This window comes from Hypanus sabinus, chromosome 10 (genome assembly GCF_030144855.1).
Source record: "Hypanus sabinus isolate sHypSab1 chromosome 10, sHypSab1.hap1, whole genome shotgun sequence".
In the NCBI taxonomy this organism is placed as follows: Eukaryota; Metazoa; Chordata; class Chondrichthyes; order Myliobatiformes; family Dasyatidae; genus Hypanus; species Hypanus sabinus.
This window is the reverse complement of record NC_082715.1, coordinates 79,894,734-79,913,617: the sequence shown is the minus strand read 5'-3', so window position 1 is coordinate 79,913,617 and position 18,884 is coordinate 79,894,734. Positions and strand designations below refer to the sequence as shown.

The 18,884-nt window shown below is 43.6% G+C and overlaps 1 protein-coding gene across 4 annotated transcripts in view; it reads left to right on the top strand.

Annotated features, from left to right (window-relative positions):
- Positions 1 to 5,844: 5,844 nt before the first annotated feature.
- The window catches only part of LOC132400804 (interferon-induced, double-stranded RNA-activated protein kinase-like), a 79,308-nt gene continuing 66,268 nt past the window's right edge, over positions 5,845 to 18,884 (top strand). For 2 of the 4 annotated variants that reach the window (XM_059982191.1, XM_059982188.1), the window contains exons 1-2: positions 6,648 to 7,442; positions 8,447 to 8,576. In XM_059982191.1, coding sequence (XP_059838174.1) covers positions 7,261 to 7,442; positions 8,447 to 8,576 — 312 coding nt within the window. In that variant the 5' untranslated portion in view covers positions 6,648 to 7,260. The other 2 variants (XM_059982189.1, XM_059982190.1) reach the window with 2 other exon arrangements.

Below are 18,884 nucleotides of genomic sequence, written 5' to 3'. Positions count from 1 at the left end.
AATAGAGAGGAGTGGGGCTAGCTAAGATGGTTGATCAGAATAACTACCTGGGGGCAGAAACTTTTAAGATGGGGAGAGGGTTTTGTTTCAATAGCCCTATAGCCAACAAAAACCCACTGATCTCCATTCTGAATGCCCAAATTGACTCCCCGCAAAGGGAGTCTTTTGGAGTTCAGAGTTCACAATTTTAAATTACAGTACCTTATGGCATAGAAGGCCATTTGGCCCATTGAGTTAATGCTGGTTCTCAAGGCAATGTCACCAATCCCATTTCTATATTTGTTTCCTTATAACTTATATTTATTTCCAAATGTTGATTAACATCCCAATTTTTCCCTGCCACCTACAACAATTTACGGTTGCCAATTAAACTTTGCTTGACTGGGATGTGGGAGGAAACCAGGGTATCTGGAAGAAAGCCGCGAGGTCACGGAGAACATGCAAACTCCACATAGGCAACTCGAGGTGGGGATAGTACCATAGTTGCTGGAGCTGCGCTACTGTGATACCCTTTGAGAGAAGCAATGCTTTATGATGTTGCACATTAACAACCTCCTGGTTCAATATTCACATGCCATTACTTAGAACTTCCTCTACCACCAATGAAATAGTTTTCCTCTTCCTTATTGAGTCCCTTTACTCTTTCAAAAGCAGCAGCTAGATTATTCACAGTCTAATAAATATTCAGGAATATGAATCTATCTTTTTAGCCCCACCATCTTTTCGGGTCTGTTTTCCTTTAAGTCCAGTCTATGCTTACCAAAGTGATACCTATCCCTGTATGTGCTGCTACAGGAGGGCTCTGATCAACTCCCTGGTACTGCCCCTGAACCCTCTTGTATTCCTGGTCCAAGCTCATGGTTTCTAATATTGTCCTTATTTTATCTACCTGTACTCTTGCTTTTTAGCAGAGAGGAAACCTGCAATCCCTTTATCCTCTCCGCACCTTACCATCAAATCTGCAGACAAAGGGGGTGCTGTTACTTTGTGGCACACTGACCTCTACCTTGCTGAGGCCAGGTGACAACTCTCAGACACCTCTTCTTCCCTACTTCTTGAAGAGGATCCCACTCCGGACCAACAGAAAATCTGTCTCCAACACCATCACTGACCTCATTCACTCTGGAGAACTCCCAACCACTGCCGCCAAACTCATGATTCCCTTGCCCTGCTCTGCTAGCTTCTACCTCCTACCCAAGATCCACAAACCTGACTCTCCACTCCCTCTGTCTGCTCCTGCCCCACTGAACATGTCTTCATACCTTGACTCCATTGTATCCTCTTCCCACCTACACTTCTCATGCTCTTGATCTCCTCACTAACTCTCAATTCCCTGGCCCTGACTGTCTCATTTGCACCATGGATGCCCAGTCCATACACACTTTTATACCCTATCAAGAAGGCCTTGAAGCTCTTCTTTTCTTTGTCAATAAAAGAACCAACCAGTTCCCCTCCACCACCACCCTTCTCTGTCAGGCAGAACTGGTCCTCGCCCTCAAACATTTCTCCCTGGCTCCTCCCACTTCCACCAGACTAGGGGTAGCCTTGGGTCCCAGCTATGCCTGACTACGCAGAACAGTCCCTCATAATGTTCCCCAACTCTTCCTCACTACTTGATGACTGCATTGGCGCTGCTTCATGCACCCATTCTAAGCTCTTTAATTACATTAACTTCCACCCTGCCCTTAAATTCACTTGGTTCATTTCTGACACCTCCCTCCACTTTCACAATCTGTCTGTCTCCATCTCTGGAGACAAACTGTTGACTATCATCTATTATAAACCTACAGATTCCCACGGCTATCTTGCATATACCTCTTCCCACCCTATCTCCCGTAGAAATACTATTCCCTTTTCTCAGTTCCTTCATCTCCACTGCATCTTTACCAACATAAGCTTTCTAAGACATCAGAGATGTTTGTCTCCTTTGAAGAAGGGAGTTTCCCTTCCTCCATCTTTGACCTTGGTTTTACCTGCATCTCCTCCATTTCCCAGACATCTGCACTCACCCCATATTCCTGCCACTTTTACAGTGAAAGAGTTCTTTTTGTCCTTACCTACCAACCCATGAGCCTCTGTATGCATCGCATCAATCTCAGAAACGTCTGCCATCTCCAACGGGATCCTGCCACTAAACATAACTTTATCTTCACCCATCCCCCTCCACATTATCCCCTGTCCATTCATCCCTCCACACTAACTTCCCTCCTGGCATTTAACCCTACAAGCAGCTGAAGTGCTATACCTGCCCATTCACTTCCTCCCTCACCTCCATTTAGGGCCCCAAACAGTCCTTCTAGGTGAGGCACACTTCACCTACCAAGCTGTTGCGTCAGCTATTGTATCCAGTGCTCCAATGCGGTCTCGTGAGACCCTTCATAAACTGGAGGACTGCTTCGTTGAGTTTCTCTGCTCCATCCACCATAAGTGGAACTTTCTGCTGACAAAACATTTTAATTCCGATTCCCATCCCCATTCTGACACATCAACTCTCAGGATGGAGGAGCAACACCTTGTATTCTGTCTGGGTAACCTCCAACCTGATGGCATGAATAACAATTTCTTCTTCCAGTTAAAAAAATAAATACATTTTCCCTCCTCCTCCCATCTTCTTCAATTTCCCACTCAGGCCTCCTACCTCTTCTTGCCTGCCTATCACCTTCCCCGGTACCCCTCCTCCTTCCCTTTCTCCTACAGTCCACTCTCCTCTCCTAGCAGATTCCTTTATGTTGAGCCCTTTCCTTTTCCCAACCACCTAGCTTCATACATCACTTTCCAGCTAGCCTCCTTCCTACCCTCCACTTTTTTTTCTTGGTGTCTTTCCCCCTCCTTTCCAGTCCTGAAAAGGGGTCTTGACCCAATATGTCGACTGTTAGTTCGATTCTATGTTTGCTGCGTGACCTGCTGAATTCTTTCAGCATTTTGTGTATGTTGCTTTAGATTTCTAGCATCTGCAGAATTTCTTGTGTTTATCATTATCCCTTTAATTATGTGACTCCTCCCGCCAAATATAAGTGGCCACTTTATTAGACACCTCCAGTACTTAATTGTGCATTCAGTTACTTTTCTGCACACTGCTGTTGTAATACATGGTTATTTGTGTTAGCGTTGCCTTCCTACCTCTAATCCCTGTCATTAACAAGATGTTTTCGCCGACAGAACTGCCACTCACTTGATGTTCTGTTTTGTTTTTCACACCATTCCCTGCAAACTCTAGAGGCTTTTATGCATGAAGTTCCCAGGAGATCAGCAGCTTCTGAGATACTCAAACCACTCCATTGGTATCAACAGAAATTTCACAATAAAGGTCACTTAGATCACTTTTCTTCTCCATTATGATGTTTGATTTGAACACAACTGAACCTCCTGACCTTGTCTGCATGCTTTTATGCATTGAGCTGCTGCTACATGATTGGCCAGAGGGTGGTGAATCCGTGAAATTCACTGGCACTGATGGCTATGAAGGCCAAGTTATTGGCTATGTTTAAAGTAGAGGTTGATAGGTTCTTGATTAGTTATGGGCGTCAAAGGTTACGGGCAAGAGAATGGGGTTGAGAGGGATAATAAATCAGACATGATTGAATGGTGAGGCAGACTCAATGGGTCAAATGGCCTAATGCTATACGTATCTTATGGTTTTATTTAGTTTCAAGAAAATTCCATCAGTGGAAAACTGAAAAGAAATGAAAGTGTCCCTTTAAGAGAAATTTAGGCAGGGAACAAATGCACAGTAAACAATTCAAATCACAGTTGTGATTTTGTAAGAATGGCAATTTGCCTCTTAGTTGAATCACATGAAGTTGCTATTCTTATTGATAGAAACTACACTAGCCATTAAATAATTTGGCCTTCATAGTCTAACTAGCTTTAACAATGTAAGAAGACTAGTTCACTCATTGTCCCAGCAACTATCTCATGGACTCTACAGATCAGTGCGGTAACCCCTGACCATCCTCCACTATTCCCTTCAGAAAATACATTGACCCGAGGACAAGCAACATACCATCCACGAACATCTAGAGATCATCTTGGTTTTGAAATGACTGAGCAGCTGAACAAACTTCCCTGCCTGACTACATTTTCCACAATCTGCCACACACTACACACAATGGTGATGTAACCCTTTTCACTAAATTGTCTTACCTCTCTGAAGACCTGATGGTTTTTAAAACTATAACGGACAGACAGGGTAGGAAGTCAGAATCTTTTCCCCAGGCAGGAGGCAAAGGGTGGGAATAAAGGGAGCCTCCTGGTTGACTGCCAGTAACTAGTAGTGTTACACCATGGTTTGTGTTGGGACTGATTATTTTTACATCAGATGTCAATGATTTGGATGATGGAATTGATGGCTTTGTTGCAAAGTTTGCAGATGGTATGAAAGTAGGTGGCGGGGCAGGTAGTTTTGAGTAAGTAGAGAGGCTACAGAAGGATTTAGATTAGGAGAATGGACAAAGAAAAGGCAGGTTGAGTAGAGTGTTGGGAAGTGTATGGTCATGCACTTTGGTAGAAGAAATGAAAGGGTTGACTATTTTCTAAATGGGAAGAAAATACAAAAAAGCTAAGGCACAAGGAGACTTGAGAGTCCTGTGCAGGATTCCCTAAAGGTTAATTTGCAGGTTGAGACTGTGGTGAGGAAGGCAAATGCAATGTTCCATTCATTTCGAGAGGACTAGAATATAAAAGCAAGGATGTAATGTTGAGACTTTATAAAGCACTGGTGAGGCCTCACTTGGAGTATTGTCAGCAGGTTTGAGCACCTTATCTCAGAAAGGATGTGCTGAAACTGGAGAGGGTTCAAAGGAGGCTCATGAAAATGATTCCAGAATTGAATGGCTTGTCATATGAAGAGTGTTAGATGGTTCTGGGCCTGTATTCACTAGAATTTAAAAGAAAATGGTAAGACTCTTGGCAGTGTGCAGGATCTGAGAGATCTTGGGGTCTGTGTTGATAGGATGCTCAAAGTTGCTGCACAGGTTGACAGTGTTCTTAAGAAGGCATATGGTGTGTCGGCATTCATCAACTGTGAGATTGAGTTCAAGAGCCGTGAGGTTCAAGGTCTTAATAGGTGTTTGGTCAGACCCCACTTGGAGTACTGTGTTCATTTCTGCTCACCTCACTACAGGCAAGATGTGGATACTATGGAGAGAGTGCAGAGGATATTTACAAGAACGTTACCTTGATTGGAGGGCATACCTTATGAGAGTAGGTGACGGACGACGAGAGGTGACCTGATAGAGGTGTATAAGATGATGAGGGGCATTGATCATGTGGATAGCCAGAGGCTTTTTTCCAGGGCTGACATGGCTAACATGAAGGGGCATAGTTTTAAGGTGCTTGGAAATGGGTACTGAGGGGATGTCGGGGGTAAGTTTTTCAGAGGGTGGTGGGCATGTGGAATGGGCTGCCAGCGATGGTGGTGGAAGTGGATACAATAGGGTCTTTTACGAGCCTCTCAGATAGGTACATGGAGCTCACAAAAATAAGAGGGCTATGCGCTAGGGAAAGAGTAGGTTATATGGTTAGCAAACATGGGCCTGTAGTGTGCTGTAATTTTCTATGTCTATCAACTGTTTACTCTTCCATAGATGCTGCCTGGCCTGCTGAGTTTCTCCAGCATCTTGTGTGTGTTTGCTCGCCTTGTTTCTCTCAGCTTTAAGTCTTGTCTTACAGAGCATTACACACAAGAAGTTGGAGGAACTCAGCAAATCACACAGCGTCTATAGAGTGAAATAAACAGTAGATGTTTCAGGCCAAGAGCCTTCATCGGCACTGCAAAGCAAGTGGACAGACAAGAAGATGGAGTGAAGATGGAGTGAGGAGGAGTGCAATCTGGCAGGTGGGTGGGGAAAGAGGGTGATGAAGTGAGAAGCCGGGAGGTGATAAATGGAAGAGGTGAAGGGCTGAATTAGGACAAATTTGATGAGAGTGAGCCATGGAAGAAAGGGGAGTAAGGGCACTCCTTTTCGTCCACTATGCACTGTAAACACTTAAAATCGCAGTTTATAAGGTCGTAAATACATGTTGGTATTTATGCACATTTTATTTTATATCCGTATTTTAGCCTCTAACTTATTATTTTATACTGTTCTTTATTCTTTATAATTGTTCTTGTTGCATGTCGCGCCAACACACCGCAGCAAATTCCTAAAACGTATATGACGAATAAAGTTGATCCTTGATTACCATCGCGAATTTGGAAGGACGGAATGAATGGGTGAACGGGAGATCCAGGTCTGTTCCACCACTGAGGAGTTGAGATGATCGTATGGGGGTGAACTCGCTAACGCCCTCGCGTTGCAGAGACACCCGCTGCCCACTGACTACAGACCTCGGTCGCAGTTAGTCCCTCTAAAGGAGTGCTGCCCTGTCGTTCCACGGCTCCTCATCCATAGTCAGAGGGTGAGGGCCTCCCCGGGCTGCGGCTTTCTCCACACCCCTTTACAAAACTGCAGGGAAACGAAACCGAAAGCGCGTAACGCCGAAGAAACGTAAATGGAAGTGGAAGTTGTAGCGTCGGCGTAGGGTAGCGGCAAGTGCAGAAGTTTGCTGACGCAGAAACGGTGAGCTGCTCTCGTTTTTGTCTGGGGTCCTCGGTGCAGACGCGAGATGGGTTTGTGCGACCATTTAAAGTAGCCTGCGTTGTTGAACATCTCTCGGGGCAGGAGGGAGATGGGAGGCAGTGGTGTATGGTTAATCTAAGCAACACAGTGGCAAGGGTGCTGGCAACTTACAATATGTAAGTTCTGCCCCCACCCCCACATCTCTGAGTCTGCAGTTAGTTTCCAAACTCGAGGCGCCTGAACGAAAGATCCCGCGGTCTATATTCACAGGGATCATTGCCCCTCTTGTAGTCGTACCTCAGATGCACTGAAAGAATCTCAAACTGTGGGCTTCGGAGGACTGAGATCATATGTCCTGTGGTAATGTTGCAGCTCTGTAAAACTCTCGACTATGCCTGGAGGATTGTGTTCAATTCTAGTCGCCTCATTATAGTATAGGGCTGTATAACATAGAGGCACAGACTGGATAGACAGCTAATACAAGGGGGCATAATCTTACCGTGATTGGAGGAGGATATAGAGGGGATGTCAGAGATAAATTCATTACACAGTGTGTAGGGTGTGTGGAATGCACTACCAGGGGTGGTGGTAGAGGCAGGTATATTAGAGACTTCTAAGAGACTTTTAGATAGGCATGTAGATGTGGGAGAGGGAAGTGTTAGATTGATCCTTGAGTAGGTTAAAAGGTCAGCACAGAATCATGAGCTGTACTTTCCTGTGTTCTATGCCCTATTACAGGTTCGGAAAGAAAATGGCCAATGCAGAAGCAACAACTTCTGATGCTGGCCACAAGTATGTGGAAAAGCTCACCCTTTATGCAGCATTAGTTGATGAGAACTTGACCTGGGAAGAGTCACAAAGTGGACCATCTCATGACCCTGTGTAAGTCGCTAAGGAATATGTTTCTTTGATCGTGTTGTTTACAACTCCATGTTCACAGTTCCTCCCCACGGTTTTAACTTCCTCCTTCTAACAACCCTGAAATTCCTTTAAAATCTTCCAGGTGTAATATCCATCGAGAGCTGTGCCTTGACACAATAAGAATCTGAAGCTCGAGTTGCCTTTGCAGCCAAGCTACTTAATGAGATTGTCTTATCTCTTCCCTCAGCGCTAATCTTTTCCTGAAACCCATCTTGCTTTATTCACTCAATTTCAAAAGATCGTGGTCGCTTTCTTCAATATATTCAGTTTTGGTGGAGCATTCAAACACTGAGTGTGAGTGAGAAATTTATTCTGTCTGGAGGCCGGAAGGCTGTGATGGCGTTGGAAGATGTGTATCTTGTATTTATATAATGCCATTGAAATCAGCTGTTTCTGCCATACTCAAACCACCTTGTCTGGCACCAACAATTGTTCCATGGTCAAAGTCACTCAGATCACATTTCTTCCCCATTCTAATATTTGGTCTGAACAACAATTGAATCTCTTGACCATGTCTGGATGCTTTTATGTGTTGAGTTGCTGCCACATGATTGGCTGATGAGATATTTGCATTAATGAGCGGATGTACAGGTGTACCTAATAAAGTGGCCACTGAGTGTATTTTGGAAAACTCTGTGCATGTTTATAAAGTAGTTAACTTGTAAACTGTATATGCCAAGTGAAAAATTAAATTGATCATAAGATATAAACTTATACTGAACTAATACAAACCAGCAGCTACTCCTGGCCTTCATTGTTCTGTCTGTTGTCCTGTATCGGTCCTCTCTTTCCCAGGGGAAAATCACAGCCCATGTAGGTTCCGTTGGAGAGGCATATATACCAACGAACAAGGTCAGGCTCCAGAGGATCATTGAGGTATTTTGTGGATCAGGAAGTGATCAGGCAGAAAAATTAACTGTTGCTTTGCTAATTTTATTTCCATTGCTCTGTCTGCTCTACTTAAGGTTCATAATTTCTGCAAAACTTGGGAATAAAATATACCCCGAGGCCCAGGGCAAAACAAAGAAGAAAGCTAAACAGAATGCAGCTAAGAATGCTTGTGAGTTTCTGGACCTGGAAACAGAATCTGAGCAGGTGAGCCTTCTGTGTCATACTTTAATCTTCAACTGCAACTTTTAAAATACTCAGATTTGATTTGAGGCATTTGTTTCTTATTGGATTTTATCTCTGTCATTTGGCCAAAGGGGCATCATGATTGTCAGTGTTAAAGGGAATGTGAGGCCTGGACCTCTAGGTGGGTGTGGATTTGGAGTTTATTAGACCATAAGACCCGGAAACTGTATCAGGCTATTTGTCCTATCAAATCAGCTCCACAAGTCAATCATAGTTGATTCATTTTCCTCCTCAACTGCCTTTCTCCATAACCTTGATGCCCTTACCAATAAAGAACCTGTTGACCTCTGCTATGAATTTACCCCATGACTTAGCCTTCACAGGTATCTGTGGCAATGATTCACCATCTACTAGATAAAGAAGTTCCTCCTCATCTCTGTTCTGAAGGAACATCCTTCTATTCTGACGCTGTGCCCTATTGTCCGCTAACAGAAACATCCTCTCCATGTCCACTCTATCTTGGACTGTAAGTAAGTTTCAGTGTTAGCCCCTGTCATTCTTCTAAACTTCACCAAAATTACAGACCCAGAGCCATCAAATGCTCTTCATTAATTAGCCCTTTCATTACAGTGACCAATATTGTGAACCACCTCTGAACTGTCTACAATGCCAGCACATCTATTCTTAGATATGAAGTCCAAAACTATTCACAATAAAGTCTAGAGCTCAAAATCAAACATGGCCTGAGGTGGTACCACTGGGAATCCTGTGGCAGGTGGAATGAGAGCCTTTCTGGAAAGCAGAATTGGAAAGCTTGACATTCCCAACACTTTTATTCTCTTATCCAATATTTCAAGAATCTTTATCAAATTGCCATTAAGGGGATCAGGAAAGTACTTTGTGAGGTGCTTTCCTCCGAGAGAACCACAACCTTGTTGTAGGGTTTGGAGGCTTGCGAGAGCTGGAGAGCTGTGTTGGCTGCAGTCAGGACCTTGTGATTTGACTTTTGGTGAGTGATCTGTGCCAAACAGGTCAAAGGGTAGAGGTCAGACTAAGAGTGATTCACTGGTCCTCCATGCTATGGGGTTCAGCTCAGGGCTAACAATCCTGACTGGTCAAAAAAATTGTTACGGAAACAGCAATGAAGAATCCCATTTCTGTGTATGATGGTACTCCTGAGTCTGCACCTGGGATTTGCATGACTGACAGCAGTGAAAACCAAGAGGAAGTTACTGGCATGGTGAAGGAAGCCCTGAGCACCACCAAGACCAAGACCAAAGTTGTTTCTTGTAATGTACGAACCATATACAATATTAGCAAGCTAGCCCAAATAAATGTAGAAATGTACCTATGTATACTGGCCGTCTATGAAAGAATATGGACAGGGTCTGACAGTCTAAAGGTAGCAACTGGGTAAGGAGTTTTATACTCAGTAAGGGAAGATGGTCAGCATCACGATGGTGTAGCTGTCATTTTGAAGAAAGGCATTGAGAAGTGCTTGCTGGAGTCAAGACCAATCAACAGGTTGATGAGAGTCAGGCTGAAAGGGAAGCAAGAGAACATGACTGTAACCCTGTGCTAAGCTCCTACTGATGATAGTGACATTGAAGAAATGGATGTCTTCTACGAACAGCTACAATCGGAGCTAGAGTTAATGCCACGCCATGACAGCCATTGTCATAGGAGATCTAAGTGCCAAAGTGGGGGATAACAACTCACACTTCACTAGGGTCAGGAGCACGCATGGATGTGGAACAATGTATAACAATGATGAAAGACTGATGGAATTCTGTGCCATGAAAAATTTGGTCAAAGGAGGGACTCTCTTTCTGCACCATGAAATCCACAAACTGATGTGCTCAGCCAATGAATGTGACAAGAACCAGATTGACCATTTAATGATCAATGGTACGTGGAGACAATCCTTGCAGGATGTTGAAGAGAAGAGCAGATACAGGAAGTGATCACCACTTTGCCGTAGCAGTGAAGAAACTCAAGCTGAGAAGCACTGGGACCAGAAAAAATACAACAAAGATGCTTTGATATTGAAAAGCTCAAGGACACCAGTGTGAGATGTGCCTTCAGCATTCAGCTTAAGAATGGATTCCAGATCTTGTAAGACCTTGTTGAGGATGTGTCAGTAGAGAAGATTGACACAGTGTGGAAACAGATTGCCTCTGTCTTCAAGGAGAGCAGCGAGACTTGGCTAGGATACAGAGCTGGAAAGAAGAACAAAGAATATAGACAGCATGGAGTAAATGAGGTGCTCGAGGAATATAAAGAATGTAAAAAGAATCTTCAGAAAGAAATGAGAAAAGCTAAAAGAAGATATGAGGTTGCTTTGGCAAGGGTGAAAATAAATCCAAAGGGTTTCTACAGTTATATTAATAGCAAAAGGATAGTGAGGGATAAAATTGGTCCCTTAGAGAATCAGAGTGGACAGCTATGTATGGAGCTGAAAGAGATGGGGGAGATTTTGAACAATTTCTTTTCTTTGGTATTCACTAAGGAGAAGGATATTGAATTGTGTAAGGTAAGGGAAACAAGTAGGGAAGTTATGGAAACTATGACAATTAAAGAGGAGGAAATACTGGCGCTTTTAAGGAATATAAAAGTGGATAAATCTCCAGATCCTGACAGGATATTCCCTAGGACCTTGAGGGAAGTTGGTGTAGAAATAGCAGGGGCTCTGACAGAAATATTTCAAATGTCATTAGAAACAGTGATGGTGCCGGAGGATTGGCGTATTGCTCATGTGGCTCCATTGTTTAAAAAGGGTTCTAAGAGTAAACCTAGCAATTATAGACCTGTCAGTTTGACGTCAGTGGTGGATAAATTAATGGAAAGTATTCTTAGAGATGGTATATGTAATTATCTGGATAGACAGGGTCTGATTAGGAATAGTTAACATGGATTTGTGCGTGGAAGGTCATGTTTGACAAATCTTATTGAATTTTTTGAAGAGGTTACGAGGAAAGTTGATGAGGGTAACGCAGTGGAGGTTGTCTATATGGACTTCAGTAAGGCCTTTCACAAGGTTCTGCATGGAAGGTTAGTTAGGAAGTTCAATCGTTAGGTATTAATATTGAAGTAGTAAAATGGATTCAACAGTGGCTGGATGGGAGATGCCAGAGAGTAGTGGTGGATAACTGTTTGTCAGGTTGGAGGCCAGTGACTAGTGGTGTGCCTCAGGAATCTGTACTGGGTCCAATGTTGCTTGTCATATACATTAATGATCTGGATGATGGGGTTGGTAAATTGGATTAGTAAGTATGCAGATGATACTAAGGTAGGTGGCGTTGTGGATAATGAAGTAGGTTTTCAAAGCTTGAAGAGAGATTTAGGTCAGTTAGAAGAGTGGGCTGAACGATGGCAGATGGAGTTTAATGCTGATAAGTGTGAGGTGCTACATTTTGGTAGGAATAATCAAAATAGGACATACATGGTAAATGGTAGGGCATTGAAGAATGCAGTAGAGCAGAGTGATCTAGGAATAATGGTGCATAGTTCCCTGAAGGTGGAATCTCATGTGGATAGGGTGGTGAAGAAAGCTTTAGGTATGCTGGTCTTTATAAATCAGAGCATTGAGTATAGGAGTTGGGATGTAATGTTAAAATTGTACAAGGCATCAATAAGGCCAAATTTGGAGTATTGTGTACAGTTCTGGTCACTGAATTATAGGAAATATATCAACAAAATAGAGTATAGAGAAGATTTACTAGAATGTTACCTGGGTTTCAGCACCGAAGTTACAGGGGAAGATTGAATAAGTTAGGTCTTTATTCTTTGGAGCGTAGAAGGTTGAGGGAGGACTTGATAGAGGTATTTAAAGTAATGAGGGGGATAGATAGAGTTGACATGGATATGCTTTTTCCATTGAGAGGAGGGGAGATTCAAACAAGAGGACATGATTTGAGAGGGGCAAAAGTTTAAGGGTAACACGAGGGGGAATTTCTTTACTCAGAGAGTAGTAGCTGTGTGGAATGAGCTTCAAGTAGAAGTGGTAGAGGCAGGTTCGGTATTGTCATTTAAAGTAAAATTGGATAGGTATATGGACAGGAAAGGAATGGAGGGTTATGGGCTGAGTGCGGGCCAGTGGGACTAGGTGAGTGTAAGTGTCGGCACGGACTAGAAGGGCCGAGATGGCCTGTTTCCATGCTGTAATTGTTATCTGGTTTTAAGAATGGATACAGCAGGAAACATGGACAGCCTTAGAAGAAATACAAAAAATTTAAAAAAGTGTTGGATGCAAAATCAACACGAATTAAGGAGAAACTTCACCTAGCATACACTGAAGCTAACAAGAAGGTAAAGAGACTTGGTAGAAAGATTAAGAGTCTACATCGAAGACCTTGTACAGGAGGCTGAAGCAGCAGCTATTCAAGGTGTCCCGGGAAATATATACAAGATTTCAAAATTGGTATGCAGAAAGTGCTGGGGCAGATCCAGTGGTCCCATGAGAAATAAGAACAATCTGCTTTTGACAACTGAGAAAGAGCAAGAATTACAATGGTTAGAATATTTCAGAGAATTACAGAATAAACAACCACCAAATGAAGAACCTGACATACACGAGGCAGCAGAAGATCTCGACATCTGCACAGATCCATAGAAGAGATTGTTGCTGCGATTAAATCAATAAAGAACGGCAAAGCTCTGGGACATGACAATTTGAATGCTGACCTGTTCAAAGTGAACCAAAGGTTGCAACAGCCATTCTACACCCACTGTTTACTGTAATCTGGGAACGGGGACAAATACAAAAGACTGGTCAAAGGAAGTCATTGTTAGGATCCCCAAGAAAGGAGCATGAAGTGATTGCAACAACTGGCATGGCATTAGACTTTTGTCAGTGCCCAGCACGATTCTCGTCAAAGTCATTGTCAATGGATTACAGACGCTGTCGATGTGTGCTTCAGGAAAGAGCAAGCTGGGCTTCAGGAGAAACAGTCCGTGTCAATCAGATCATCATGCTGTGTTAAATCAGAGAAGAGTGTGCAGAGTGGCAGAGACAGCCATATGTGAATTTCATGGACTTTGAAAAGGCTCTTGCTCCTCAGCCAGCCTTTCCTTGTGATCTTTATTGGAAGGGGACATGGCATGTATCACAAACATGAATGACTGGAAGATGTAATCAGTCAAAATGCTGCAGTGAATTAAAAAAAACAACTACAGACATTGGAAACCTAAATAAAGGTTTTCCAAAATCACCAGGGAGAGCCTTTGGTGAATTCTCAGATAGTATTTAGAAAATTGCCCAGCTTATCTAGAGTTTCTATACTGATTTCACCTGCATAGTTGGGACTGTAATTCGAGTTTTTAAGTCAAGGCAGGAGTCGGGCATGGCTGTGTGATGTTGGTGATATTATTTCACCTGGTGATTGACTAGGTAATGAGGCAAACAATGAAATATAAGCAGAGAGGCATTAGGTGGACTCTATTCTCTACTTTAGAAGACCTTGACTTTTGCGGATGACTTGGCATTGCTATCACATACACACTTGCACATGCAAGAGAAAACCCAGTGCCTGTGTACCTTGGCTGGACAGGCTGGACTCAGAGTCAGCCGGAGAATGACTGAGACTATGACCCTCAATGTAGAATCTCCTCCTGTCACGGCACATGGTGCCGAGTTACCTGGCACCGGCTGATTCACCTACCTCAACAGCATCATTCGGCAGGATGGTGGGACCAAGTACGACGTCCGGTGCAGACTCAGTAGAGCTTGACCTGTCTTCAGATCAATGAGCAACTTATGGGAATTAACCAAGTGCAGTGTCCACACCAGGGTGAAGCGGTGCCAGAGCTCTGTACTGTCCTCAGTGTACGGGTCAGAATGATGGCGCATGACAAAGAGCAGCCTTGCCAAGCCATCATCATTCCACGCCATGAGCCTCTGGAAGATCCTCCTCTGTATTTTCTGGCCAAGAAAGAACTCCAGTCTTGCCCTAATCCTTCAGTGTCACCAAGAGGCCATGACACCATCATGATGAGGACATGTTAGAGATGGATTGGGCACATGAGGAGAAGAAAGGCCAACTCCAGCATTTAAGATAGCATTTCATCGGACCCCTGAAGGGCAGAGGAAACGCAGGAAATCAAACACAACTTAGCGCCATACTGTAGAGGCAGAAATGAAAACTGTGAACCACATCTTGGGTACAATAGAGATGGTCAAGGACAGACAGATTTGGAGGATCTTCATTGTTGCCCAAAACACCAGTAGTGTAACAGACAGTGATTAACCAACTAACTTTGATAGAGTGGATGTGGAGAGAATGGTTCCTACAGTGAAGGAGTCAAGGACCTCAGAATAGAGGTAGGTTCATTTAGAATAGAAATGAGAAGGTATTCTTTAGCCAGAGGTTGGTGAATCTGTGGAATTCATTGCCACAGATGGCTGTGGAGGCTAAGTTATTGAATACAGTTAAAGCGGAAGTTGATAGGTTCTTGATTATTCAGGGTGTCAAAGGTTATGAGGCAAAGGCAGGAAAATGGAGTTGAGAGGGATAATAAATCAGCATTATGGAATGGGGACAGATGGCCTAATTCTGCTCCAATGTCTTATGGTCTTTCATTTCTGCAAGATGCTATGGAAATGGAAATCCTCAATTATATTTATTTTTTTGAAGTGTCAAACCATTGTTGGTGAAGGAGCAAGTGGCTGCAGCCTAGAACCTGGTGATGCACTGAGATACAGTGAAAACTTGTACTACGTGGTTTTCTCAATGCCCTGATGAAATGGAAGAATGCAGCATTGCTGAATTTAGTGACAGATTTTGCATCCATGCATGTAGATCATTACATCGAGGAAACACAAGCTGGCTGACTTGATGAGCTTATTCCAACATTTTCTGCTTTTCACTTCTTTCGTACTCTGTGTACCTGAAAACAAATGGCTACTGGAGTGGTGGCTAAAGAAGTCATAGAGTCTTAGAATACTTTAGCGCAGAAACAAGCCCTCCAAACAATTATTCTGCCCTAGCACCTGGACCATAGCTCTCCCTACCCCTCCCAACCATGTATTTATCCAAATTTCCATTAAATATTGAAATCGAATCTGCACCCAACACTCACACTGGTAGCTCATTCTATACTCTCAGCACCCTCTGAGTGAAGCAGTTCCCCTCATGTTCTCCTTAAACATTATATCTTTCACCCTTCAATGGTTCAGTTTAATGTTAGAGAATGTACACAATATACAACCTGAAATTCTTACTCTCCACAGACATCCACAAAACAGAGGAAAAACCCCAAAGAATGAATGACAGAAAAATGTTAGAACCCCAAAGCCCCCTCCACCCCATGCTCAGCAAGAGCATAACTGCCCCCTCCCATAACACTCACCATGCAAGCAATAGCAAAGCTCTCAGAGACAGTGATCTGGAGAAGATGCATGTCTTCCAGCTGCTCCAGGAGATCCCTAAAGGCAGCTGTATATTACACATTTCGACAGGACCCCAACCACCTTGAAAAGGGAAAAAGACACATGAGAGCAGGAGATTTAAATTGTTTCACAGGTGAACTGGAAGAAGTCGCCTGGGTCCACCAAAACCTCTGCCACCATCTTTAGCTCTTTTAACCCACGACCTCTAGTTTGAGTCTCACTCAACTTCAGTGGAAAAAGCCTGCTTATGTTAGCCCTAACTATACCACTCAGAATTTTGTATACCTCTATCAAATCTCCCCTCATTCTCCAATGCTCTGTAGAATAAAGTCTTAACCTATTCACATTTTCCCTATAACTCAAGTTCTGAAGTCCCAGCAACATCCTTGTAAATCATCACTTGGGAGCAAGATATTGAAAAACACTGGAATCCCTTGAATTCTGTTGGAGTTCCAAGAGGTGAGTTTCAGGCGAAGAAACAGCTTCCAGCGGCTGCCCTCGCACACATCTCCTCTATTTCCTGGACACCCATCTTCCTGTCACCTTAAATGGGCTGGAGTTCCTCTTGTGCTCTCCTACCTACCACCAAGCATCACTCTCCACAGCTTCCATCATCTTCAGCAGGACCCTGTCACCAAACACCTCCCACCTTCAACAGGGATCACTCCCTCTGTGATTCCCATGTTTGTTCATCCCTCCCAACTAATTACCCTCTTGACACTTACCCCTTCAAGCCAAAGAAGTGCTACACCTGCCCATTCATCTCCTCCCTCACCTCCAATTAGGGCCTCAAGGCAACTCTTCCACGCCCAGATCTATTGTATCCAGTGCTCCTGATGTGGCCTCTTCTATACTGATGAGACCGCTTTAGATCAGGGGACTGCTTTGTCGAGCACCTTGGCTTCATCTGCAAAGAACAGGATTTCCCAGTGGCCAACGACTTTAATTCTAATCTTCATTCCTGTTCTGACACGTCGGTGCCTGGTCTCCTCTACTGTCATAATGAGGCCTCTCTCGGAGAGGAGCAACACCTCGTATTCTGTCTAGGTAGCCTCCAACTTGATGGGATGAACATCGATTTCTCCAACTTCCGGTCCCCCCCTTCCCTCTTTTTCAATACCCCACTCTGGACCCCATCATACCCCTTCTCACAGGAGGCAAGTAATATGGCTCACAGCAGGAGTGCACAACAAATCGATCAAATGGAATTGGACACTGGCTCAACTGTTTCAGATTCCACAAAATGAGTTTGATACTGAAGTGAAGCCTGCAGATATCCAACTAAGAACTTATACTGGAGAAAAGTTAACTGCTTTTTTAATGACATTTATAAGTAACAGTGAAATACAACAACCAACAAGCCACATTGGGTTTGTATGTGGCAAAAATGAGGGCCAGCATTGTGGGGCTGTGATTGGCTGAGACAATTACAACTTGATTGGAGATCCATCCATCATCTTCATGCCACATCCCCTGCAACAGAGTCAACTGAAAGCAAGTTAAGAAAGGTACTGGATGATGCCACAGCAGTGTACAGAGATGACAATGGAAAATTCAAACATATTAAGGATAAAATACTGTTTAATGAAAATGCCATACCAATGTTTTACAAAGCTTATCTGGCTCCTTATACCATCTGTGATAAAGTAGCCAGTGAGCCAGGTTGCATGGAGGCTAAAGGAATTCTTTCCAAGGTTGAGCAAATATAAAAATAAATAAACAATCAATATTGAGAACATGAGATGAAGAATCCTTGAAAGTGAGTCCAAAGGTTGTGGGAACAGTTCAGTGATGGGGTGAGTGAAGTTATCCTTTCTGGTTCAAGAGCCTGATGATTTAAGTTTAATAACTGATCCTGAATGTGGTGATGTGAGTCCTGAGGCACCTGTGGGTCCCATGGGTTTACCTTCCTGATGGCAGCAGTGAGAAGAGAGCACGCCCTGGGAGGTGGAGGTTCCTGATGATGGATACTGCTTACCTGGTGACAATGCTGTGTGTAGATGTGCTCAATGGTGGGGAGGGCTTTAAATGTTATCAAATGGGCCGCATCCACTTTTTGTAGGATTTTCTGTGCAAAGGCATTGGTGTTTCCGTAACAGGCTGTGATCCAGCCAGTCAGTATACTCTCCACCATACATCTGTAGAAGCTAGTCAAAATTATAGATATCATGTTGAATCTTTGCAAACTCCTAAGGATGTAAAGTCACTGATGCGCTTTCTTCATAATTGCACTTTTGTGCTGGGCCATGACAAATAACTCCAAGGAATTAAAATCTTTTCCACCTCTGATCCCTCGATGTGGACTGGCTCATGGACCTCTGGTTTCCTCGTCCTGAAGTCTGTAATCAGTTCCTTGTGTCTTACTGGCATTGAGAGAGAGATTATTGTTGTGGTACCACTTAGCCAGATTTTCAATCTCCCCCTGATATGCTGATTCATCACCACCTTTGATTTGGCCCACAACAGTGGTGTCGTCAGAAAAGGAGTATGACATTTGAGCTGTGCTTAGGCACCCAGTCATAAGTGCAAAGTGAGAAGAGCAGGGGGCTAAGTATTCAGCCTTGTGGTGCACCTGTGCTGACAGAGATTGTGGAAGAGATGATGTTGCCAATCCAAACTGCAAACTGCTTGGGGTCTGCAAGTGAGGAAAGCAGGAATCCAATTGCACAAGGTGGTATTGAGGCCAAGGTTTGAAGCTTATTAATTAGCTTTGAGGGACTGATAGTATTGGATGCTGAGCTGTAGTCCATAGAGAGCATCCTGAAGAATATCTTTGCTGTCCAGATTTTCCAGGGTTGAGTGAAGAGCCAGTGAAATGGAATCTGCTATGGAACAGTTGTTCGGACAGGCAAATTGGAGTGGATCCAAGTCGCTTTTCAAGCAGGAATTGGTATGTTTCATTACCAACCTCTCAAAGCACTTCATCACAGTGAGTGTAAGTG